We start from the raw sequence: 25,984 nt of genomic DNA on the forward strand, positions 1-25,984 counted from the left end.
CGCCGCTGTCCCTTATTGATGATGTCCCTTAAATTTCCGGGTTTCAAAGGAAGCAGCTCCTCTCCTCTGCCGGCCAGGGAGGCTCCAACTGTGTTCCTTGGCTGTGTTGCTCACCCAATAAGGAGTCTAAGAACGACTGGGGGGTGGAGCTTGCATGCCTTGTGCCGATCAAATCGGCCGCGTTGCCTGGGGACTCGCCTTTGCTCAGCGCTTCCCAGCGGAGAGGGGACGGTGGTTTTCCTTGCTGCATCCCCTTTGCCGGGTTGCTGCGCTGTGGGAACCACCGCTTGAGGCTTCATTTGGCGGCTGGCTGGGCTTTCTGCCTTTGGCTCGGAGGGGCTCAGAAGTTGAACATACCTGTGCTTGGAAAATCCCTTATTTGGGCTGCTGATCCCTTATTTTCAAATCTGTAAGTTGACAGCTATGGTCTAGAGTGTTGCGAGATGGGCTGCCGTGGTTCTACCGTCTGAGAGTAGCTTAAGATAATGGAGAAGACAATGTTGTTGTTTTTTAAGCCAGGGAAGCAAAGAGCAACTGCACCCACCCACCCTTATTCCATCTGTTGTTTTAATCCATCACTTCTCACGTCTACCCAGCAGAGGGCAGCATCTATTTTCTATTACGGAAGCTCAAAACCATAACTAACTTAGAACCTTGGAATTGTAGAGCTGGAAGGGACCCCGGGGTCATCTAGTCCAACCCCCTGCAATGAAGGAATCTCCACTAAAGTATCCATGACAGATGGCCATCCAACCTCTGCTTAAAGGCCTCCAACAAAGGAGAGTCTACAACCTCTCGAGGGAGACCGTTTCCCTGTCGAACAGCTCTTCCAGTCATATCTTACAATTTGAACACATTCCCAGCCACCCAAAGGATTGTGGGAACCATGTTGTTGTTGTTGAGTCGTTTAGTCGTGTCCGACTCTTCGTGACCCCCTGGACCAGAGCACGCCAGGCACTCCTGTCTTCCACTGCCTCCCGCAGTTTGGTCAAACTCATGCTGGTAGCTTCAAGAACACTGTCCCACCATCTCGTCCTCTGTCGTCCCCTTCTCCTTGTGCCCTCCATCTTTCCCAACATCAGGGTCTTTTCCAGGGAGTCTTCTCTTCTCATGAGGTGGCCAAAGTCTTGGAGCCTCAGCTTCAGGATCTGTCCTTCCAGTGAGCACTCAGGGCTAATTTCCTTAAGAATGGAGAGGTTTGATCTTCTTGCAGTCCATGGGACTCTCAAGAGTCTCCTCCAGCACCATAATTCAAAAGCATTAATTCTTTGGCGATCAGCCTTCTTTATGGCCCAGCTCTCACTTCCATACATCACTACTGGGAAAACCATAGCGGGAACCGTAGTTTACCCCTAACAGAGGTTGTAATTCCCAGCACCCATCAACTAGAGCTCCCAGGATTCTTTGGCCAGAGAAGGGTGTGTGGTGTGTACACAGGCTAAGTACTGTTGGAAATGTAGAAGGGGATGGAAGATTTTAAGCACTTCATAGGAACACGGGAAGCTTCCTTATACTGAATCAGACCATGTGTCCATCTGATTCAATATTGTCTACACTGACCAACAGCAGCTTTCCAGGATTTCAGGCAGGAGTCTCTGTATCGGGAGCTGCCAGGGATTGAACCTGCAACCTTCTGCTTGCAAGAGAGTTTCTCTGCCACTCAGCTAATGGTCCTTCCTGTCACCTCCAGGTATTATTGGGGTCCTATCAGCCTCAGCCAGCAGTAAATCCCACCGTTCAAGTTGGGAGTTAACTCTTTATTAGTAAGAACATGATCTGCACAAACTTGGTAGAAGATCACCTTAGCCCGTCCAGTGCTGGTCCAAGTTGTCCCACAACATTTATTGTGGCCAAGGAACAGGGAAGGCTGGAGGAGTCCGATACCCAGAAAACAAGACACATTCTTCATTTTAGGGGGCTGTGATTCACACAACAAGTTTTTGGGAGTCAGGAGCGGGCCAACAATAAATCACACTGTGCAAGTTGGAGTTAACTCTTCATTAGCAAGAACACGATCTGCACAGACTTGGTAGAGGTCAGGCCTAATGGGCAGCATTCCCTAGTAGGTCTCACCCCATGGATCAGTTGCTGAGACTGAAAACCCCTGCCTCCCCGCAGCTGTCTAGGTCCCCTCCTCTCCGGGGCTTCCCCCAAGCAATCAGAGACGGTGGCTACCTGCAGCCAACCTCTCCTCTGCCCCTTTCACACCTCTTCTGGTTCTGGGAGACAAGTGGGGAGGGGAGACACCCTGGTTTCTTCACCTGCCGGACCGATCTCTGCCTTTTGCCACCTCTTCAGCCTCTGATTCTGCACTGCTCTCTGCCACAGACTCTCTCTGCTCACTAAACTGTTACCTATTCCACTTCCAACACCACCATCTCCCAGTCAACTCCCTCTTCTCCCACTGACCACTCATCTTTGCCCCATCTCCGAGCCTTCTTCCTTTGTGGGTTCCCCAGCTGGCTCCTCTCCCCATTCCTCTGCCATGTCCAACCCGTCTGTGGCAGGGGACTTGCCAAAAGATCAGCTCCCAAGAATGAACCCCCTCCCCAGACAGACCCTGTACCTCCATTTTTCAAAGAGGGAGGTCACTATGAGTTCAGTCACATAGGCATCTCATTCCGTGCACAGGTGTGCTCCCCTGAGCCCAGGGGTGGGAGAAGATACAAGAGCAATGGAAATGGAGAGTGGGACACAGTGGTGGGGAGGAGTTCCCCCCCTTTTTTTGTCTATTTCCAAGAAACCATTTCCTGGCACCGGGTCCTCCCAACCTGCAGATTCCTGCACAGGCAGGCCTGTTGTGCGGCACGTCTTGAACCGACGCCCCGATGTTGCAACAAACCCCTGGGCCTGGCTTTTGTGTTTTGCACAGCTAACCGGGAACAGGTGTAAGGTTGCCGGAGGGAGGGGAGGGGGGAAGGTTTGCAGCCAGATGTTTCCTCACCTGCCTCCACCGTTCCCCACCAACCACGTGGAACGCCGAGTGAGAGATCGGAAGCAACTTGCGGGTGGAAATTGTAAATGGCAACCAACACGGGGCGCCACTCCAGGCTGGTATTTGTGGAAGGGTTTCAGTGGGTGAATTGATGCTTTTGAATTCTGGTGCTGGAGGAGACTCTTGAGAGTCCCATGGACTGCAAGAAGATCAAACCTCTCCATTCTGAAGGAAATCAGCCCTGAGTGCTCACTGGAAGGGCAGATCCTGAAGCTGAGGCTCCAAGACTTTGGCCACCTCATGAGAAGAGAAGACTCCCTGGAAAAGACCCTGATGTTGGGAAAGATGGAGGGCACAAGGAGAAGGGGACGACAGAGGACGAGATGGTGGGACAGTGTTCTTGAAGCTACCAGCATGAGTTTGACCAAACTGCGGGAGGCAGTGGAAGACAGGAGTGCCTGGCATGCTGTGGTCCATGGGGTCACAAAGAGTCAGAAACGACTAAACAACAACAAGTCCAACTCCCTGCAATGCAGGAATCTTTTTGCCTAAATGTGGGTTTCGAACCAGCAACCCTGAGATTAAGGAGTCTCGTGCTCTACTGACTGAGCTGTCATCTACACTGGCTAGCAGCTAAACCCTAGAAGAATACTAGAAAAAGTGTCAGGGTTTCTGCAGGATTTTATGGGACCCATACCGATGGGAAATGGAGCACCGAGTCCACCCCGAGGGTTCTGCAGGTGCAAACGGTATTTAAAGAAGACTTGCGTATAACCACACCAGGAGTGCAAATTGTGATGAATGCACAGTGAAAAAGACATCCAGCCTTCATCCTCAAACTGCAAATGTCAGATTACAAGAGCTGTGGGTGTTCTAACAGTTTCATCCGTTGAAGTTGGCAATTGGATGCCAAATTGGACTGACCTAGAGAGCGAAAGGGGGTTGGAAAATGAGTGGCACCTGAAGACCCCTGACTTGTGGGGGGGGGTGGCCAGATTAGTGTTGGAAATCCTGGAAGCCATGACCCAAGTTTGGGGCAAGTACTCTTTGGTGAGAGAACCCCGGCAGAGATTTAACATCACAAAAGCCTGCAGCAAAGAAAAGAGTGGAAATATAGGCCGTAAAAGCTTTAAAATGTGCCTTTTCCAGTGATTCCGAAAGCATTCCCTAGCACAAGGACAGATCACTAGTAAGTTATAAAATGGTTTACTTACAAAACTCTATAAAGGTCAGATTCATGTGCTTTTCCTTACAGCAGTCAGACAAAAGTTGCACAAGCTGTGAAAAGTTGCTTGGTTACAAAATGGCAACAGTTCCTGAACTATTGGTATAGGAAAAACACTAGTTTCAGACTCCATTCTGGTCTGAAGCAAAAGAGGCTGGTTAAAGCCATGTGGCTGGAGCAGCTCAGAGAATTCACATGTAGACTGAGTACAACAAAGGCTTAGTTGTCCATTTCCTCCCAAGGTGAGGCTGGCAAGACAGCTTACTCTATGGCATTAACCCCTTATTGCATTAATTAGACTCAAGCATGCTGGTTATATGAGACTGGTTACCCCACAATTAGGGCATGAAGAATTGGGGTCTTACCCCCATCCTGCTTCTATTATAAAATCTAGTTGCTGGTGGCCAGGGTAGTAGTAGTAGTAGTAGTAGTAATAATAATAATAATAATAATAATAATTTAAATAAATAAAGTAAAACAATCTACAAAAGTTGATTGAAATCAAACGTTTCAAGGGTGAGGCTTGCGTCTAAGGGCATTATTGCATATGGCGGGGGGGGGATAATTTTGGGGGTTTTGGGGGGCTGCTTCCACAAATAAAACAATTGAAGACAACCTTTCCCTTCCATTATTGAAGAGTACTTTTTGTTTCTTCAGTTAGCAGACGCTTTGATACTGCTCCACCAATATTAAAAGGCACCTCTCTCAACACATTCCTAGCACAAACATTTATCAAAACATTAAATGGGTTAGAAGGCAGGCAAAGCCACTAAACGTCTTTCAGATGGATGTCAAGCTAAAGATTGCTTGAAAATCATCTTTGCCAAGAAGTTCTGGTTCCTTCAGGAGTCGGGGAAAGAAACTCATTGTTTGCTTAGGTATGGATTCAGTCGGATTGTTGTTGATTTGAGATTTTGAGTTGGCAAGTCAAAAACAAAGGAGACGCCTCCGCTCTGTTCCTTTTTAATTTTATTTTTTTTAAAGACTTGTATCCCACCACTCCCTTTCTGACAAACAGTTCTGAGCAACTGAAGGGTGTATGTCCCCCTGGCGGTGGCAGTCTATGCCTTCTTAGCTGAAAGACCTGAGTTCGAATCTCTACTTGGCAATGAAACTCATGGGGTGACTGCGTCGGCTGCTGATACCAACCTGCCTCAAAGGGTTATTGTTGTAAGGATAATATGGAAAGGGAGACGCTCATTTACACCCCCTTCATCTCCTTGGAGGAAAGTGTGGGGTGCAAACTCAATAATAAATAAAACATGGCTCGTTTAATTAAACAACATTTATAACCCACTTAATAATGAAGATCGGGAGCAAGGCAACTTTAAGTCTGTGAACTGAAGGGGGAAATACTCCCTTTGGAAAACGTTACGTGGCAAATGTGGCTTTCGGTATGTCAAGAAGGGTGGTCGCCTAGAGGAATAGGTTAATGGGCAATTAAGAATTATATAAAATGAATTTACAAACAATAATGATCCCGAAACAGTTAGCTACCAAGCCCTGCCCTAGGGATGGCTGCTTCCTGGTAAGAGGCAGGGAGAAGAGAAGAGAAACTCTGGCCAAGTTGTTCCCTGGCTTTGAGCCAACAATCTGCAAATTTATTACTTCGATGTTTATGTTCTTGGGCTTCAAGAGCTGCTGATGTCGAGTTTTTTGAAATCAAACAACAAAGTGAGAGTTGCAGATTACAGATCCCCGTCGCTATTCTGCAATGATCCTGAGCAGCTGAGGACTCTTGTGGAATAAACTCTGCTACAGACAGTCCCTGAACCAATATCACACCCTCCAACATCTGATCAAAATTGGGATGCTAATTTTTTTTTGGTTCCCAGCTCTTATGGGAGGCAGCTGCCTCGTGCGACAGACCAAAAAAGAGGGGACGGAGCGAACCTCCGATGGCGGGCATTCGGCGCACCGCTTGCCCACGAATCTGAAGCCTCCCCCAGCTGTCAGAACAAAGGGAAGAAGAGTGTGGATTTGATATCCCGCTTTATCACTACCCGAAGGAGTCTCAAAGCGGCTAATATTCTCCTTTCCCTTCCTGCCCCACAACAAACACTCTGTGAGGTGAGTGGGGCTGAGAGACTTCAGAGAAGTGTGACTGGCCCAAGGTCACCCAGCAGCTGCATGTGGAGGAGCGGAGACGCGAACCCGGTTCACCAGATTACGAGACTACCGCTCTTAACCACTACACCACACTGGCTCTCAGAGGAGGAAGGCGGGAATATTATAATAATAATAATTTATTATTTATACCCCGCCCATCTGGCTGAGTTTCCCCAGCCACTCTGGGCGGCTATGCCATCAGCAAAGTGGAGCAGCTCTTCCCATTCCCCTGATGGTTCGGGGTAGGCTTGGGAGTCGCGGGCATGCTGTGCGCCAAATGTCACCCCCTCAGTGAAGACACCCACCGCACCCCACTTCCTCCACCCCTGGTGTGGATCCAGAATTGGCCTCCACAGTCACCTACGAATTCACTGTTAAAACCATGTTTATGGAAGACAATCTTACTCGGCTATGAGTGATTGCCAAAGAAGAAGAAGAAGCTCTTTGAGGAGCTGCCTTCAAGCACCAGGCTGGCTGGCAGACTGTCCTTGCGTTACAAAGATGTTATATGAAGGCTGCCGACGCCACCCCACCCTGCAGGGCCTGGAGACAGACAGTCAGGTTGTGCAGTGACCAGAGGAGGAATGACCACTGAGAGGAGCGCAGAGAGAAGGAAGGGCAAGGTGCGTCTGTAGCAGCGCAACCGGACGCCTTCCTCTGTCCCGGCTGCAACAAAACATGTCTCTCCTGCATCAGTCTCTACAACCGCAGCTGTGCTGGTCCTGTGGGCTACCTGAGAGGCGAGGTTCAAGTCCGGTCCATAATCAAAGGTGCAACGAGGAGGCAGTCCATAGTAGCTGAATCTAGGTGCAGGGCAGGGAGTTGGGTGAAGTCAGAAACAGGCTTGCAAGCAGGGAGCCAGGGCGGGTCTGGAGCTCAAGCAGGTAAGCAGGACAGGGTTCAGGCAGGAATTAGCAACCAGCAACTTTGCTCCTGCAACTTGGGACTGGGGCTGGCCGGCTTTTATCTGCCCCGTGGCATAGGGCGGCCCCGATCTTCTGGTGACTCGCCTCTCCTGACCTGGAGGCGAGCACTCCTCCTGCGGGAACTTAGTTCCCTCTGCCTCTCTGCCCTGAGCCTCTGCAGCTCAGGAGAGGCTGGGGGGTTACCAGACCCAGAGGCAACCTCAGCTTCCTCTGACGGGGCTGAGAGTGGAGCACCTGCAGGCAATGGGTCCTCCATCACCTCAGGAGCCAGAGCAGGCTCAGCTGGTGCCTGCACCTGAGGATCCAGCACAGGTAAGGACCCTTCAGGCTCAGGCCCCAGCCCCGGCTCAGCTGGTTCTGGAGGCGGGGAATCCTGTGCAGGCTGGGATCCCTCAGGTTCAGCATCCGAGTCTGAATCCCAGGCCATCACAGCAGCAGACTCTGTAACTCTCCAATGGTTTCAGTTTGCCCCAAAGGAGCACAGCTGTCCATGGAGGCGCAGGTCAATTCTGGGTCCAGGGCAGCTGTCTGCCAGCTCTATCTGGTACGCAGGATGAGACCCTATCTGCCTGCGGACTGCCTCACCAGAGTGGTGCATGCTCTAGTTATCTCCCGCTTGGACTACTGCAATGTGCTGTACATGGGGCTACCTTTGAAGGTGACCCGGAAACTACAACTAATCCAGAACGTGGCAGCCAGACTGGTGACTGGGAGCGGCTGCCAAGACCACATAACACCCGTCTTGAAAGAGCTACACTGGCTCCCAGTACGTTCCCGAGCACAATTCATAGTGTTGGGCTTTAAAGCCCTAAACGGCCTCAGTCCAGTATACCTGAAGGAGCGTCTCCACCCCCATCATTCTGCCCGGACACTGAGGTCCAGCGCCGAGGGCCTTCTGGCGGTTCCCTCACTGCGAGAAGCCAAGTTACAGGGAGCCAGGCACAGGGCCTTCTCGGTAGTGGCACCTGCTCTGTGGAACACCTTCCCACCAGATGTCAAAGAGAACAACAACTACCAGACTTTTTAGAAGACATCCATCTGAAGGAAGCCCTATTTAGGGAAGCTTTTAATGTTTGATGTATTACAGTATTTTAATCTTTTTTTGGAAGCCGCCCAGAGTGGCTGGGGAAGCCCAGCCAGATGGGCGGGGTATAAATAATAATAAATTATTATTATTATTATTATTATTATTATTATTATTATTATTATTATTACTTCTCCATTGTCTCCCCAAGACAGACAGATGCCAAAACACACCTTTGGAGGCAGAAATATTGCAAGGAATTTGACCCTTGCTTTCAATAGGTGACCACCACATCTTTCCATATCTTACTAGCTCACATCTTTTTAACCAAAACTACTTTCCGAATGTTGTTAACGGAAACTGTTTTCAGAACGTTTTTTAACAGCTTTAGCTGTTTTTAACCGTCGCTATTTTTAGAATGGCTTAAAATGTTTTAGAATTTGTTTTTTTAATGTGGATGCATTTGCTAGTCCTGGTGTCCTTGGGGAGGAAGGGCAGGATATAAATTCAAGGAATAAATAAACCCACACCACGTATTTAAAGCAATCTCAGGGCACTTCAACAGCCATGGCTGCCCACTCCACCCCAAAGAGGAGAATCGTGGGAACTTTAGTTTCCTCAGGCTGCTAGGAACCGTAGCTCTGAGAGGGAGGCCTCCCTTAAGAACTCTCAGCACCCGGAACAAACTACGGTTTCCAGAACCCATTGAGAGGAAGCCATGTGATTGTTCAAAGTGGCCTAAGAACACTTTAAATGTATGGCATAGGTGTGATCCTGCAGGAGCCAGCCAGCCAATGCCAGCTACTGCTCATTTCTTATTAAACTGTCTGCATTGAGCCAATCAGACCCATAAAACATGTGACGAACTTGCTAGATAAGGCCAATGGTCCGTCTAGTCCAGCGTCCTGTGCTCACAGTGGCCAACCAGCTACCTGTGGGGAATATTGTTCTCCCCTTATATACTCCAACTTGGATGAAATAAACAAAAGCATGTACATATCCCAGACCCTCCAAGTGTCCCTATTTGCCAGGGACATCCCTGATTTAGAGAAGCCGTCCCGGTTTCTGCTTTGATCCCAGAATGTCCCATTTTTCCTTAGGATGTCCCTAGTTTCACTGGAGAAATGTTGGAGGGTATGGAGCTATCTGACCCCTGAGCCGTCTGAAGACAATCCTGTACAGTGGTACCTCGGGTTAAGTACTTAATTCGTTCCGGAGGTCCGTTCTTAACCTGAAACTGTTCTTAACCTGAAGCACCACTTTAGCTAGTGGGGCCTCCTGCCGCCGCCGCGCCGCCGCCGGAGCACGATTTCTGTTCTCATCCTGAAGCAAAGTTCTTAACCCGAGGTCCTATTTCTGGGTTAGCGGAGTCTGTAACCTGAAGCATATGTAACCTGAAGCGCATGTAACCCGAGGTACCACTGTATCAGTGTATAAGGAAGTTTTAATTTTTTTAAAAAAATGTTTTAATTTTTTTAATATATGTTGGAAGCTGCCCAGAGTGGCTGGGGCAATCCAATACGATGTGCGAGGAATAGGAAAGTTATCATTATGGAACGGGACATATGGAAAGTTATCAATATGGAAAGTTTTCATTATGGAATGTTGGAGGGTATGCAGTTCAGCTTCATCCACAAGTCCTAAGTGTCATGATGAGAGCAGGAGAAAAAGCTTTTCTTTATCCTCTCAGTGCCAAACATCATTTCACAAACTTCTATCACAGCTCAGTTGGTCAAGCATGAGGCTCTTAATCTCAGGGTTGTGGGTTCGAGTTCCGCCTTGGGCAAAAGATCCCTGCGTTGCAGTGCTTTGGTCTAGATCAGGGGTCAGCAACCTTTTTCAGTCGTGGGCTGGTCCACCATCCCTCAGACCATGTGGGGGGCCGGACTATATTTGTGTGGGGGGGGGGGATGAACGAATTCCTAAGCCCCACAAATAACCCAGAGATGCATTTTAAATAAAAGTACACATTCTGCTCAAGTAAAAACACGCTGATTCCTGGACCGTCCGCAGGCCGCATTTAGAAGGCGATTGGGCTGGATCTGGCCCCCGGGCCTTAGGTTGCCTACCCTGGTCTAGATGCCCTGGTCTAGATGATCCCCAGTCTCTCTTCCAACTCTGCAAATCTATGATTCTATGTCGCCTTTTCTCCAGACAGAAAAAACCGTGCCATGCATAAAGTTCTATCACAGCTCAGTCGGTAGAGCTTGAGGCTCTTAATTTCAGGGTAGTGGGTTCAAGTCTTAGGTAAAGGTAAAGGGACCCCTGACCATTAGGTCCATTCATGACCAACTCTGGGGTTGCGGTGCTCATCTCGCTTTACTGGCCGAGGGAGCAGGCGTACAGCTTCCGGGTCATGTGGCCAGCATGACTAAGCCGCTTCTGGCAAACCAGAGCAGCACACGGAAACACCGTTTACCTTCCCATCGGAGTGGTACCTATTTATCTACTTGCACTTTGACGTGCTTTTGAACTGCTAGGTTGGCAGGAGCAGGGACCGAGCAACGGGAGCTTACGCTGTCATGGGGATTCGAACCGCCGACATTCCGATCGGCAAGTCCTAGGCTCTGTGGTTTAACCCACAGTGCCGCCCGCGTCAAAATCGCATTTGGATAGAAACTGTTTCTCAGGCGGCTAGTCCTAGTCTTTATAACCCTGTACCTTCTTCCAGAAGGCAAAAGCTGAAAGAGATCATTTCCGGGGTGCGCACTATCCTGCGCTACCTCTACAGCTTTCTTATGGCACCTGGTTGGCAGGAGCAGGGACTGAGCAACGGGAGCTCAGATTCGAACCGCCGACCTTCTGATCGGCAAGCCCTAGGCTCTGTGGTTTAACCCACAGCGCCACCCGTGTCCCGGGTTCGAGTCCTACCTCGGGCAAAAAAATAATCCTGCATTGCAGAAGGTTGGTATACCCTATCAGTGTTTCCCAACCTTGGGCCTCCAGCTGTTTCTGAACTACAATTCCCATCATCCCTGACCACTGGTCTTGCTAGCTAGGGATGATGGGAGTTGTAGTCCCAAAACAGCTGGAGGCCCAAGGTTGGGAAACATTGCTTAGTCTAGATGACTTTTGGGGTACTCTCCAAGTCTTTTGATCGCCTTGGAAATAAACTCAATCCCAACGCTGCAAACTTTCTGCCCGTTGGCCTCCCTATGGGAAGAGAGGCGGGTCTCTTCCCTCCGCAGGGGGCGTGGCGCCTCCCCAGCTGTTCTGGGTCCACGTGGTTTGGACCACCTTAGGGGAAAGTGCAAGGACATGCGGCGCGCAGGGGAGGCGGAGGTAGGGCTGGCACCCCCGCCGCTTTATAAAACCTCCATGCAGCGCGCCCGCGGCGTCCAGTGGCCCCCGCCGAGGAGAGGGCGAGCCCGGCAGCCCCGATCGGCCCCACCATGCGCTGTGCGCGCCCCCGGACGCGCCTCGTCCCGGAGCTGCTGCTGTTGTGGCTGCTGGCTGTGGCGGCGGTGACACCTTTTCGTTTGGATACCTCGCCGGTAAGGGGGATCTTTTTGGGGGGCTGGGTGGGGGGGAAGCAAGGCAACAGAGCGATGGGGAAGGTGGTGGGGTGTTTGTCTGTCTGTCTGTGCGTTTTTGGAGACAGGGGAGATGGGCGCATGGGGCTTGTTCCCGAACCAAAAGTCGTGCGTAAAGTTTGGAGGAAGGTTTCAGAAAGCCGCGACTTCAGAAATACAGCGGGACCTCGGGTTACAGACGCTTCAGGTTACAGACGCTTCAGGTTACAGACTCCCCTAACCCAGAAATAGTACCTCGGGTTAAGAACTTCGCTTCAGGATGAGAACAGAAATCGCGCAGCGGCAGCAGAAAACCCCATTAGCTAAAGTGGTGCTTCATGGTTAAGAACAGTTTCAGGTTAAGAACGGACCTCCAGAATGAATTAAGTTCTTAACCCGAGGTACCACTGTACCGATCTGGGGTAAAAAAAGAGACAAAAATGGTATTATTACTATTAAGCGCTATAGTGGGATTTAAGGGTGTGGGGGTTTTTTTGTTTGGTTTTTTTTTTAGGGGGCATGCACTGACCTTGAGTGAAAAATGCATTCACCTTCTTGCTTATATTGTTAGAATCATAGATCTGTAGAGTTGAAAGGGACACCCGAAGTTCCTCTAGACCAACCCCCTTCAATACAAGTATCTCAACACGTGGTCCACCATCCAATTTGAAACCATACTTAGCTCTGCTTAGCTCTGCAAATGTGCTAGACAATTTCATTGCTGCACCCCTATTATTTAACTTAGTAATTGCCTAACACAGGGGGAAGTCTCTGGGCAATTCACCATCAAGCAAATAGTTTGCTGGTCCTCTTCCTTATATTATCACCGTTCATAATGCTATTATTGAATTTATTAGTTGCCTAACACAGGGGAGTCTCTAGGCGGCTTGCAGTGAAGCGAAAGGTTCACAGGTCCTCTTATTATTGGTAATATTAATGTTGTTATTGTAAGTTTAAGAGCACGCAAAACGGCTCAGAACAGCAGCTGTCGATATCTAACAAAGAAATGCACCCAAACCGACAACATCCTAACTGTGGGATTGGGGTGGGGGGAATTTATCAGCAACTGAGATCGACATCTTCCTGATTTTGGCTCTGTGGCAGATAGGACGCGGATTCATGAAGGTTTGGATGCCACAGCACCTGAAATGTCAAACGTGGGTGTTTTATTTTTAAAAAAGAGAAGTTACGGCGATCAATGCTTGGCACGACATTTGGTTTATTTTGGCTTAACTCCAGTTTACAATCCACAAGCTACAGAACCCCTAATGCAAAGTGTTTTTGCTCTCTGCAAATCTTTCCTTCCCAGAAGCCGCAGAAAGCCGTAGAGCTAACATTTTACTTTTATAATATGCACGCATACACTTAGGAAGATTCTCACACTGTGTCTGGAAAGCCAGAATGCCTGACGAAACAAAGCAGTCGTGTCCTGATTTTATTTTTTATTTCTCTTCTGAAATTCACACATTCATTTTGGTGGCGCAGAACTCCTTTCTGGAGACTTCCTCTAACAGCCTCCAGTCAAGTAGTTTTTATAAAATCTGGTTTGGAGCTTGACGTCCGCTGAGGGTTGCAACTTTGGTGGTTTATCCCAACTGGCCAAAAATCACTTTGCAAGCATGAGCTGCTCTTGTATTGGCTTGGTTCTGACAGCAAGAGCTTAACTCGCCTCCTCTTAGCAGGAGGGCTGAGGTTTTGGCGTTCCTTAGCTTCCCGAGACCACAGACACCCGAAGAATGAATGTCCCTTTTGAGAAGTCGAAGATGATCTTGTAGAAAAGGCGGGCAGCGGTTTGGACTCAGGGGGTACAGTCGTGTCAATACAGCAGACTTTTACTGCCTGGGCTCAGCAGTTTTGCACCTTCATTTCTTAGCAGGTCTCTCGAACAGCTGCGGGGCAGGCAGAAATTCACCAGGTACAGCTTTTGCTTGTCGTTGCTTTTCCATGGTATTAGGGTCAGTCGGACTTCTCCTCAGCCTTGGGCTCTGATAAGGCTGAGGCTTTCCAAAGGGCTCTGGAGTTAGGATTGCGGTCATCACCCTTGGACTGCATCCCCTGAAATTGATTTGGCACAGTTATTTATTGATTTCCTACATTTATAGGCCATCTTTTTCTCAAAGTGGTGTACCTGGTACTCCCCTTCCCTATTTGATCCCCACAACAACCCTCTGAGGTAGATGCAATATAGTAAAGGTAAAGGGACCCCTGACCATTAGGTCCAGTCGTGGCCGACTCTGGGGTTGTGGTGCTCGTCTCGCTTTATTGGCCGAGGGAGCCGGCGTACAGCTTCTGGGTCATGTGGTCAGCATGACTAAGCCGCTTCTGGCGAACCAGAGCAGCGCACGGAAACGCCGTTTACCTTCCCGCCACAGCGGTACCTATTTATCTACTTGCACTTTGACGTGCTTTCGAACTACTAGGTGGGCAGGAGCAGGGACCGAGCAACAGGAGCTCACCCCGTCACGGGGATTCAAACCACCGACCTTCTGATCAATTGTAAAAACAGATGTGTAGCATAAAACGCATTAAAACAGGTTTATAAAAAAAACTGGTGTTTTCTTCGTTTAAAAACATTTTCTTCCATTTATTTCCTACCTTTTGCTCTTTTTATTATTCTATTTATCTCTCACCTTTCCTCCGATGAATTCAAGGTGGTGTTTGTGGTTCTGCACCTGCCAGACAACAACCTTGCGAAGTAGGTTAGGCTGTGACTGGCCCAAAGTCACCCCATACATACCTTCCAAATGTCCCTATTTTCCAGGGATGCACCTGATTTAGAGAAGCTGTCCCGGTTTCTGATTTGATCCCAGAATGTCCCATTTTCCCTTAGGACGTCCCTATTTTCATTGGAGAAATGTTGGAAGGTTATCCGACCCCTGAGCCGTCTGAAGGCAGTCCTGTATAGGAGAGTTTTTAAAAAAATGCTTAGTCTTTTATAATGCGTTGGTTATAAATAGTAAAAATATCATTATGGAATGCGGCCTCCCTATTTTCATCAGAGAAATGTTGGAGGGTATGCTCAGGAGCTTTGTGGCTGAATTCCCCTTACTGTTTTTATTATTATTCTAGAATCATAGAATTGTAGAGTTGGAAGGGACCCGGGGGTCATCTAGTCCAACCCCCTGCAATGCAGAAATCATTGCCAGCATTAACAAATACGTCAGTACTGCCTTGACAAAAACATACCCGCATTCCTAAACGTTGAAGAGGCACTTATAGTTATGTTGTGTGTAGATTTGAACCCTGATCTCCCAGGCCCTAGTACAGTGTTCTAACCACTACACCACAGAACCTCTGACAGCCGTCTATCCAGGCCTAGGCCTTCTTAGCCCCTGCAAGGTGAGGGCCTCCAGTGGCCTTAAGACCACACCTTGCAGCTAATGGTTTATCAATGGCTATCGGTCACAACGTCTGTATCGAACCTCCACGGTCAGGAGCAGTTTACCACTAAATGCTGGCTGCTGGGAGAAGCAGTGGGGCAGGGCTGTTCTTTCAACACCTACATGGTGAGCTTCCTAGGGGCACCCTTTTGCTTACTGCTATTACTTCTTTTTATAATGTACATAAAACAGAGAGAGAGAGACCCACTCGGCTAGGTGAGGAGCAAGTTGCTGGTCCTCATGGATCTTTAACCTGACCCAGCAGGCCTGTTCTCAGGTTCTTAGGCAAGCGTGAGGGATCTCTGGTCCTCCGGATGTTGTCAAACTACAGTTCCTATCATCTGTTGGCTATGCTTGCAGGGGCTGATGGGAGTTGTAGTCCAGTGTGGCAGGGAAAGATTTGGCAATTGGGGCAACAATGATTATTCCTTCGCCATGTTTATCTGGGCATCCGTAGACAAAGACAACAGGCTTCGCTCACCTGTTTACATGTGCCAGGGACACGGTGACATTTCGTTCCTGCATGTGCCAAGGCCGATTCACAACTTTAAATCTGATGCAGTTGTCTTCTGCTGCTCTGTTTACAAAGTTCTGACCTTATTGGATGGGCAGCTGACCTCTTGCAAAGCTCGTGCTGCTTGCATCAGCTGACGGAGCAGCTGAGCTCTTGCAAGGCGCTCTACTTTGATTTTCCCTGATGTGCCTTTGCCCCGAAACTCTGTCCCACCTCCCCAGAACCCACTATGGCCTCTCCACTGCTCTTTCATAGAATTGCAGAGTCGGAAGAGTCCATGAGGCTCATCAAGTCCAGCCCCACTGCGATGCAGGGATCTTTTACTCAACATGGGGGTTGAACCCACATGCCACTATGCCACTCTGAATCTCTCCTCCTTGACCCTTTCTCGCCCTTCTGAAAAAACCCACCCAACTCATTTGGGCATATCCTTCCCATTAGCCTTGAACCTGCCATCTCTCTCCTCCTCCTCCTCCCCGCAGCGTTGAAATGTAGCTTATAAGGGTTGTGGCTAAGCTCTGTCCGACTCAGAGCAGATCCATTGGAATGAATGGGTCTACTCTGCTTACAACCCTAAGCTTGTGAGAGCGGAGACCTCCTCCACCACTTTTGCCTTTCCATCAAGGATAACGCAATGTTAATAATCGTCGAGTTTTGCTGCAAAGGAAGCCTGTTAAGTATTGAAGTTTCAGTTCTGTTCTGGCCTGTGAATAAACAAGAGCTGTTTGAAGAATCGCTGTGTCATCTGATATGTTCACCCACAACTTAACACTGGCAACAAGGATGGGATGGATGGACATCGGAGCACAGCCAGATGCAGCCACCCTCTGAGCGGAGCTGAATCACTGAGCTGAAACACCGAGCGAAATCACTGAGCAGAACCAATTCAGAGCTGACCGTTCTGGCTAGAGCACAGTGTTCCATCCATCGCCCTCCATGCCGGCATCAGAATCATGGCTTCACTTGTGCCTCTACCGCCGTTTGCACCAGCCTCTGAATCATGGGACTCCTACCTCGCTCGGTTCAACTGCTACCTCCAAGCCAACGAGCTGACGGAAGTATCACAGGAGCGTAAGCGGGGCCTATTCCTCAGCCTCTGTGGGCCTGGGGTGTTCGAGACGGCCCAAGCATTGATTGCGCCTGTAGCAGTCCAGGCAACACCGTGGGACACGATTCAAGAGAAGCTCCGCAACCACTATGCACCAAAGCCGTCCAAGATTGCTGCCCGCCATGCGTTCTACCACCGGAACCAGGCAGAGGGGGAGCCAATCAACAACTACACCGCCGCCCTGCGACAGGCTGCAGTGCACTGCGAGTTCCGAGACTTAGACGATGCCCTGATGGATCGAATCGTCTGCGGGGTCCGGGACATCCGTCTGCAACGGCGTCTCCTCACCAAGCCAGACCTCACACTGCAGAAAGCTATTGAGGAGGCCGTGGCCTCGGAAGCTGCTGAACTCTCCGCCCAGGAAATCCGCAAGGCCACCCGGACCCTGGTACTGGCCCTCGGCGATCCAGCAGGGTTTCCAAGCGCCCAGTGTATTTTAAAGACTATGTTCACTGGACAAACTGCACATGTAAAGCTGTATGGTGAATAGGGTCCATTTATATGCTTATGTTCTTTACAGAAACCAATAAGGGTATTGCTGTATGGAATGGAACCACTATGATTGTAACTAATGCCTTATCTCGGAGGGGAGGGGTGTTATGTATTGAAGTTTTGGTTCTGTTCTGGCCTGTGAATAAACAAGAGCTGTTTGAAGAATCGCTGTGTCGTCTGATATGTTCACCCACAACTTAACAAAGCCCAAAGCATTACTTAGGAAATGACACCATTGTCCCACTCGCCTCCTTAGTTTTTGGTGGGAGAAAGAGGGTGCTTGATGGTTGTCTAGCAACCACCAGCTGGCTTTTTTATCCCGCACAACTTGTTCTAGGCCAGGAAGAATGTTTGGCTGATTCCCTCTGGTGGAGCACTTTTTTCACATGCAGAAGGTTCCAGGTTTGAGCCCCAGTGTCTCCTGTTAGGGCTGGGAACATCCCCTGCCTGGAACTATGGAGAAATGCTACCAGTCCGTGTGGACATTACTGAGCTGGGTGGACCAATGGTCTGACTCAGTGTAAGGGAGCTGACTATGTTTCTATAGCCTTGGCAGCCATCTTGTTTAGGAGAACCACAACTGCCATAACACTCAAGTTGCACCAGGAACCACAACTTTCTCAACACCATACAACCCTCCCGTTAGGAGAGCCAAGCTTGATGGGGGTGTATATTCAAAGACCCGCCCCCTTCATGGTTGTGAAGCGCCCTGAGATCTGCGGATGAGGGGCAGTATACAAATTTAATAAATTATTATTATTATTATTATTATTATTATTATTAAAATTTGTATACTACCCTATACCCGTACATCGCAAAATAAAATGACAATACCACAAAATACAAAACAAAAAAAAGACAATCCAATAAACGGAAGGCTGTGTATCTGTTGATGAAGATGATTTGCAATATCTGAATGATTTTTTTTTTTTTTTGTGGGGGGACAGATTTTTGCTCATCTGACCACATTTCAGGTGCTTCTCTTCAGACCCAGCTTCCTTCAGAGGAGCCTAGGCTGTGGCAAAAACTCACATAATACACTGTACATTTAAAGCACTTTGAACAGTCACGGTTTCTCCTGAAGAATCTTGGGAGCTGTAGTTTTTTTAAAGGGCGCTGAGAGTGCTTAGGAGACCCCTATTGCCCTCCCAGAGCTACAATTCCCAGAGCGGTTTAACAGCCATTCCGTCTTGCCAGAGAATTGTAGCTCTTTGAGGGGAGCGGGAAGGGGCAACTCTGGGCGCCCTTGCCAAACTACAACTCCCAAAATTATTGGGGGGAGGCTGCTACTGTTTAAAGTCACAGTGCTTTAAAAGCAAGGTGCGAACGTGGGCACCGTCCAGCCCCGTTCGAGCAGGCAGAGGAGAGAGGCTCCCAGGCAGAATGGCTTTTTGGAGATTAGTTTACAGCCCTTGCTGCTCTCCTGCAGACCAAGTGCCCAAGTCGTATGCCTCATCTCCACCCCGGAGACACGAGCCAGGAACTGATCCAGAAGTCCCCCTCCTTTAAAATTTGGGTTGGGGTGATTCCCATTAAATCAACCCGCCCTGTGCAGGCCCCGAGATGTTATCTCTTCCCAACCCCTCCACCTGTCACGTCCGAGCGAGGTGCGGGGACGAGAGGGCTATCAATCTGTGGGTCCTGCTGGCTGGCTTTCCAGCTGACTAATACTGATCTTTTTTTAAGTCCCCGGAGAGGGGATGACATCAGTCCCCGAGGGGCTTGGCCCTGCCAGGGCAGAGTAAAATTAGCTCCTGCAGGCAACTACCGGGAACTAAATATGGATGTCGGTCGTTCCCCATCTGGCAGCCGCGGGACGGCCTGTGTTTCACAGCATGTGAAAGTGTGACCTATTCCTGAGGCAGGAGGACACACGGTTGGCCCGAGAAGACGAGCCTGGATTTGGAAGGGCTCCCGGACCAAGGAGACCAGTGGTGGCTGCATCTTCCACAGCACCCTGGTGGGGATGTAGAGGAGAACCCTGGCAGCGCAATGGTCCTCTTTTGCCTGGTGGGGAGCGTCAGGGAAGACCTCTGAATACCAGTTGCTGGGGATTCAGAAGTAGGGAAAGCAGTGTAATGTACAGTGGTGCCCCGCAAAATGAATGCCTTGCAAGACGGAAAACCCGCTAGACAAAAGGGTTTTCCGTTTTGGAGGTGCTTCGCAAAACGAATTTCCTATGGGCTTGTTTCGCAAGACGAAAATGTCTTGCGAGTTCCTGCGGTGTTTCCCCCCCCTTTTTCTAAGCCGCTAAACCGCTTATCAGCTGATCCCCTAAGCCGCTAAACCGCTTATCAGCTGATCCCCTAAGCCGCTTATCAGCTGATCCGCTATGCCGCTTATCACCTGATCCGCTAAGCCGCTTATCAGCCAAGCCGCTAAGCCGCTAATGGGCTTGCTTCGCAAGACGAAAAAACTGCAAGACGAAGAGACTCGCGGAACGGATTCTTTTTGTCTTGCGAGGCACCACTGTAATTAAAAAAAATTGGGAAATGATATACAACGAATTGAAGAAAATGTTCCATTTAACATTTGTTTAAAAACCCAGGGCATTTTTGCTGGGGATTGTAGGGAAAGACCTGCCAAAAAAGTTGAAAAGCATCTTCATGTATGTGACGACGGCCGCGAGAGTTCTGGTTGCACAAGGATGGAAGACTGAAGAAACCCCAACTAAGGAGCCGTGGCAAGAAAAATTGATGGACTATGCAGAACTGGCAAAACTGACATATAAGCTACGGGACAAGGATAACTGTGGCTTTAAGGATGAATGGGAACCCTTTACAAAGTATCTGAAGACACAACAAAGCGAACTGGACTCCTTGGCAGGTTTTGAATAAACATTGACAAACTTTTTATTGATAATAATCAGCTAAATAGTTTGAGGATCTATACAACTTTGTAACATGCAGAAAACAGCATTTTTAGAAAAATCAAAGACTGGAACTGAGGGAAGTCGGGGGGTGGGTGGGTTTTGTGTGGGAGGGGGGAGGGAGGAAAAATGTGGGGAGAAACAAGGATGATATGTTTTTGCATAATATGTCTTGTTATAATTTTGAATAAAAAGAAAGAAAGCAGTGTTGAGCTTGGATGCTGTTGTCGTTCTTCCCATTGGGGCATCCGTGACAGAAGCGAGCCAGCAATAAATCACAGTGAGTGACCTGGAGTTAACTCTTTAGTAGCAAACACAGGAGGGTCAGGCCCAAGGAGCACAGTAACTGATCTCCGACCGGTCTTGCTTCCGTGAAGCAGTTGCTGAGGCTGAAGGTCCCTGTCTCTCCCCGCAGCTGCTGAAGTCTCCTCATCTTCAGGATTTACCCCCAAGCAATCAGAGACTGCACCTGCATGCAGCCAATCTCTCCTCTGCGCCTTTCATGCCTCTCCTGGTCCTGGGAGACAGGGGAGAAGGGGAGCTTGATGTAGCAGGAGGGGGAGACACCCGTTGCTTTTTACTCATCTCTGCCTCTTGGCCTTCCTCCTCTCTGCTTCCGGACTTCTCTCTGCCACAGACTCTCCCTGCTCACAGGGATGTTGTGAGGATAAAGTCTGGAGGGGAGAATCAGGTAAGCTTACTTGAGCTCCTTGGGAGTTAACTACAACTACTTCCGTATAGTAAAAGCTATGGTTTTCCCAGTAGTGATGTATGGAAGTGAGAGCTGGAACACAAAGAAGGCTGATGACCGAAGAATGGATGCTTTTGAATTATGGTGCTGGAGGAGACTCTTGAGAGTCCCATGGACTGCAAGAAGATCAAACTGATCCATTCTGAAGGAAATCAGCCCTGAGTGCTCACTGGAAGGACAGATCCTGAAGCTGAGGCTCCAATACTTTGGCCTCCTCATGAGAAGAGAAGACTCCATGGAAAAGACCCTGATATTGGGAAAGATGGAGGGCACAAGGAGAAGGGGAAGACAGAGGACAAGATGGTTGGACAGTGTTCTTGAAGCTACCAGCATGAGTTTGACCAAACTGCAGGAGGCAGTGGAAGACAGGAGTGCCTGGCGTGCTCTGGTCCATGGGGTTACGAAGAGTTGGACACGACTAAACGACTAAACAACACTACTACTAATACTACTACTTCTACTGATGACAACAACTTCTACTGACCCTCTTTTAATTCAGCTGTGATTTGTGTATACATAATCATAGAATATGGGACATGGGTGGCGCTGTGGTCTTAAACCACTGAGCCTTGGGCTTGCCGATCAGAAGGTCGTGGTTCGAATCCCTGTGACGGGGTGAGCTCCCATTGCTCCTGCCAACCTAGCAGTTTGAAAGCACGTGAAAGTGCAAGTAGATAAATAGGTACCGCTCTGGCGGGAAGGTAAACGGCATTTCCGTGCACTGCTCTGGTTCACCAGAAGCGGCTTAGTTATGCTGGCCACATGACCCGAAAGCTGTACGCTGGCTCCCTCGGCCAATAAAGCGAGATGAGCGCTGCAACCCCAGAGTCGTCTGTGACTGGACCTAACGGTCAGGGGTCTCTTTACCTTTACCTTAATCATAGAATTGCAGAGTTGGAAGGGATCACAAGGATCATCTAGTCCAACCCCCTGTGATGCCGGAATATTTTTCTCCACATGGGGCTCAAACCCACGACCCTGAGGTTAAGAGTCTCATGTTCTACCAACTGAGCTATCCCTCAGGCCATTTTTATACCCAACATCACTCAGCTACAGCCAGTGAGACTCTTCGGAATATTCGTTCCTCAGTGCCACCTCGGTCTGTCACCTTTTGATTGACGCCAGTAGGGTTGCCATATTTCAAAAAGTGAAAATTCAGACGGAAACAATTGTCCAAAAAGACGCTGCTGACATGGGCTGCCATACGTCCAGATTTTCCTGGACATTTCCCCAATTTCCGCTCAGATGCTGCTTGCGGCTGCAGTAATCCAGATATGTCCAGACATATGGCAACCCTAGACCTGTTACCGTATTTTTTGCTCTATAAGACTCACTTTTTCCCTCCTAAAAAGTAAGGGGAAATGTGTGTGCGTCTTATGGAGCGAATGCAGGCTGCGCAGCTATCCCAGAAGCCAGAACAGCAAGAGGGATTGCTGCTTTCACTGTGTAGCGACCCCTCTTGCTGTTCTGGCTTCTGAGATTCAGAATATTTTTTTTCTTGTTTTCCTCCTCCAAAAACTAGGTGCGTCTAGTGGTCTGGTGCATCTTATAGAGCGAAAAATACGATACCTTCTAAGCTTCTGACACCTCCTATTTCCAGGCTACTCCCCCTTCTGACCTGTAATTGTCCCACCATCACTCCATGGTCTCTGAGCCTTCTTCCCCTGGGGGCTCCACAGCCAACCCCTCCCATCGCTCCTCTGCATCCAGCCTGTCCCTGACACGTGGGACTTTGAGGTTAAAAGTCTACCAACTCTACCAACTTAAACTCCCACTCCCAGTCTCAGCATAAGTAGCATCGCAGTTGAGATTCAGTGGTATGAGACAGCTCTAAGTGCATAGGGCACGCGAGTCCCTACTTTTACGTTTCCGAGCACAATTCAAAGTGCTGGTGTTGATCTTTAAAGCCCTAAACGGCCTCGGCCCAGAATATCTGAAGGAGCGTCTCCACCTCCATCGTTCTGCCTGGACGCTGAGGTCCAGCGCCGAGGGCCTTCTGGCGGTTCCCTCGTTGCAAGAAGCAAAGTTACAGGGAACCAGGCAGAGGTTCTTCTTGGTGGTGGCGCCCGCCCTGTGGAACGCCCTCCCACCAGATGTCAAAGAGCTAAACAACTACCTGACATTCAGAAGACATCTGAAGGCAGCCCTGTTCAGGGAAGTTTTTAATGTGTGACATCTTAGTGTATGCTTGGTCTTTTGTTGGAAGCCGCCCAGAATGGCTGGGGAAACCCAGCCAGATGGGCGGGGTAAAGTAAAGGTAAAGGGTCCCCAGACCGTTAGGTCCAGTTGTGGCCGACTCTGGGGTTGTGGCACTCATCTCGCTTTATTGGCTGAGGGAGCCGGCGTACAGCTTCCGGGTCATGTGGCCAGCATGACTAAGCCGCTTCTGGCGAACCAGAGCAGCGCACGGAAACGCCGTTTACCTTCCCGCCGGAGTGGTACCTATTTATCTACTTGCACTTTGATGTGCTTTTGAACTGCTAGGTTGGCAGGAGCAGGGACCGAGCAACGGGAGCTCACCCTGTCGTGGGGATTTGAACCGCCGACCTTCTGATTGGCAAGTCCTAGGCTCTGTGGTTTAACCCACAGCGCCACCCGCATCCCTATGGGCAGGGTACAAATAAAAAATTATTATTATTATTATTAATACTTTTAAGGCAGGTTTACCCATTGTGGTGCTCTCTACATATCGCAGGACTACAACTCCCATCATCCCTGACCGCTGGCTTGGCTAGCTCGAAGGATCTGTTCAGTTTTTGACAGGCAGTGTCAAAACTGTGGACTGAGCTATCCTATTCGAGGTCTCCTGTTCAGACAGTAATGTGTACACTTTGGAAACTCATGTTTTTTTGTGTGGAGGTGTATGCTGCTAGTTCAGCCAAATGTGACCCTGGTCTTCTGCCCCAAAATTCCTTCCCTTAAGGATCCCACGCACAAAGCCCTCTCTCCAGCAGTTGCAATTCAGAAGCAATTTCAGAAGCGATCTCGTCGCGCCGATGCCATTCTTTTAGGATTGTTTTGTTGTAGTAGTAATAATAATAATTATTTATTTATACACCGCCCATCTGGCTGGGTTTCCCCAGCCACTCTGGGCGGCTTCCAACAAAGTATTAAAATACAGTAGTCTGTTAAACATTAAAAGCTTCCCTAAACAGGGCTGCCTTCAGATGTCTTCTAAAAGTCTGGTATTTGTTTTTCTCTTTGACATCTGGTGGGAGGGCGTTCCACAGGGCGGGTGCCACCACCGAGAAGGCCCTCTGCCTGGTTCCCTGTAGCTTTGCTTCTCGCAGTGAGGGAACCACCAGAAGGTCCTCGGCGCTGGACCTCAGTGTCCGGGCTGAACGATGGGAGTGGAGACGCTCCTTCAGGTAAGCACAAACGGAAAAGTAATAAAGAAGTCTGGCGATTTGCGGCCTCTCGCCTGAACCAGGTTTCCCTCCTGTTCGTTTCCAGACTTGAGCTCCCTTTTGTGGGGCAAGGAGAAGAGAGTTTCTTTAGGCAGAGAATTTCGTGTAGGAATTTGGCAGCTCAGCCAAATCCTTCATAATTTTTTTTTTTTTAAAGGAGCAAACCCCAGGCAGCCAAAAAATGAAATAGAAAAGGAGCAGAGAGGGAGGTGTAAGGACACGTCTAAAAGAGAGCTGGTTTTTTGTTCCAAGTTCCCATCATCAGAGGAAGCAGAGAATGCCTAAGGGTTGCACACCTGTGTTGAGGAAGAAGGGGGGGCGGACACAAGCACCCGCTGATTTCTGCTACTTGGCACTGTTTCTGTGGGAAGTTTTGTTCTTCAGGACTGAGTTGGACACTACTTAGTTTTGGGGGTGAGGGGTGGGGAAGCAATTTGATTCATTTCCCACCCAAACCTGAACCGGAAGCTAACCTGCGCGCTCCGAAACAATGCGCCAAGCAAAACACAGGCCTCCCCCGGAAATTTGCCCTTCTCCAAGGTTTGCAGTTCAGCCCTCTAGCAGTTCTCAACCTGTGGGTCCCCAGATGTTGTTGGACTCCAACTCCCATCATCCCTGAGCTCTGGCCTTGCTAGCTAAGGGTGATGGGAGTTGTAGTTCAACAGCATGTGGGGACCCACAGGTTGAGAAAGGCTGCTCTAGCGCATGGGTAGGCAAACTGAGGGTCCTCTAGACCAGGGGTAGGCAACCTAAAGCCCAGGGGCTGGATCCGGCCCAATCGCCTTCTAAATCTGGCCCGTGGACGGTCCAGGAATCGGCGTGTTTTTGCATGAGTAGAATGTACCCTTTTATTTAAAATGCATCTCTGGGTTATTTGTGGGGCCTGCCTGGTGTTTTTACATGAGTAGAATGTATGCTTTTATTTAAAACGCACCTCTGGGTTATTTGTGGGGCATAGGAATTCGTTCTCCCCCCCCCTTCAAAATATAGTCCGCCCCCCCCCCCAAGGTCTGAGGGACAGTGGACTGGCCCTTCTGAACAAAGTTTGCTGTCCCCTGTATCTAGGCAGATCATTTGTAAAAAAAGAGGGAGGGAGCATTTGTTAGAGTAAAGCGTGCTTAGAAATGCACGTTCCTGGAAAATAGGACACAACTTTGCATTACCCTCGGGAAAAATTGCTCTGGAGAAAGCTGTCCACGTAGTAAAATTACATAGAAAAACATGTGTTGGGGAAAATTCATACTAAAATGCTGGTGGATTTTCATGAGATTTTTTTTAAAAAAGCCCTAAACTGTTGTGGAGAAGTGACTGGAAAAACGAGAAACAGAGATAAAATGAGATGGGTGGAGTTTTGCTCCAGATGCTTCAGTACCAACCTCTGCACTTGAGCATGAAAGTTAATAATAATAATAAGAAGAAGAAGAAGAATAGTAAATTTTATTTATACCCAGCCCTCCCCAGCCAAGACTGGGCTCAGGGCAGCTAACAACCAATAATAAAAACAAGTTGATTAAAATACAATTTAAAAACAAGATTAAAATACAACATTAAAACATTAGGATGCAGCATCTTCACAGGAGGAAAAGGAAAAAGAAAGAGGGGGAGGGAATCAAACTGATTCCAAGCCAAAGGCCAGATGGAACAACTCTGTCTTACAGGCCCAGAACCAGAAGAGGTGTGAAAAGGGCAGAGGGGAGGTTGGATGCAGGCAGGTGCAGTCTCTGATTGCTTA

The 25,984-nt window shown here is 49.0% G+C and overlaps 2 protein-coding genes and 1 long non-coding RNA gene across 4 annotated transcripts in view; 2 read left to right on the forward strand and 1 right to left on the reverse strand.

Moving 5' to 3' along the window:
* Positions 1 to 11,484: 11,484 nt before the first annotated feature.
* The window catches only part of LOC309345828 (SPARC-related modular calcium-binding protein 1-like), a 70,876-nt gene continuing 56,376 nt past the window's right edge, over positions 11,485 to 25,984 (forward strand). Inside the window, exon 1 of one of the 2 annotated variants that reach the window (XM_081869254.1) lies at positions 11,485 to 11,713. In XM_081869254.1, the coding sequence (XP_081725380.1) occupies positions 11,612 to 11,713 (102 nt within the window). In that variant the 5' untranslated portion in view covers positions 11,485 to 11,611. The remainder of the gene's footprint in view (positions 11,714 to 25,984) is intronic. The other variant, XM_081869255.1, reaches the window with a different exon arrangement.
* Positions 12,931 to 14,676, reverse strand: LOC309346258. The gene is made up of 2 exons (XR_014158535.1): positions 14,469 to 14,676; positions 12,931 to 13,786 (listed from the first exon to the last, which is right to left on the reverse strand). It is a non-coding gene; the product is annotated as an uncharacterized lncRNA (long non-coding RNA).
* Positions 15,978 to 20,178, forward strand: LOC309346061 (uncharacterized protein). The gene is made up of 2 exons (XM_081869733.1): positions 15,978 to 19,305; positions 19,797 to 20,178. Exon 1 carries the CDS (start codon positions 16,579 to 16,581, stop codon positions 17,221 to 17,223), a length of 645 nt encoding a protein of 214 aa, XP_081725859.1. The 5' UTR covers positions 15,978 to 16,578; the 3' UTR covers positions 17,224 to 19,305; positions 19,797 to 20,178.

Source organism: Podarcis erhardii (assembly GCF_964252035.2).
Source record: "Podarcis erhardii genome assembly, chromosome: 7".
Classification (NCBI taxonomy): Eukaryota; Metazoa; Chordata; class Lepidosauria; order Squamata; family Lacertidae; genus Podarcis; species Podarcis erhardii.

Excerpts from the sequence above, each read along its gene's own strand:
- LOC309346061 (XM_081869733.1), top strand. The coding sequence starts at position 16,579 with ATGGCTTCACTTGTGCCTCTACCGCCGTTTGCACCAGCCTCTGAATCA.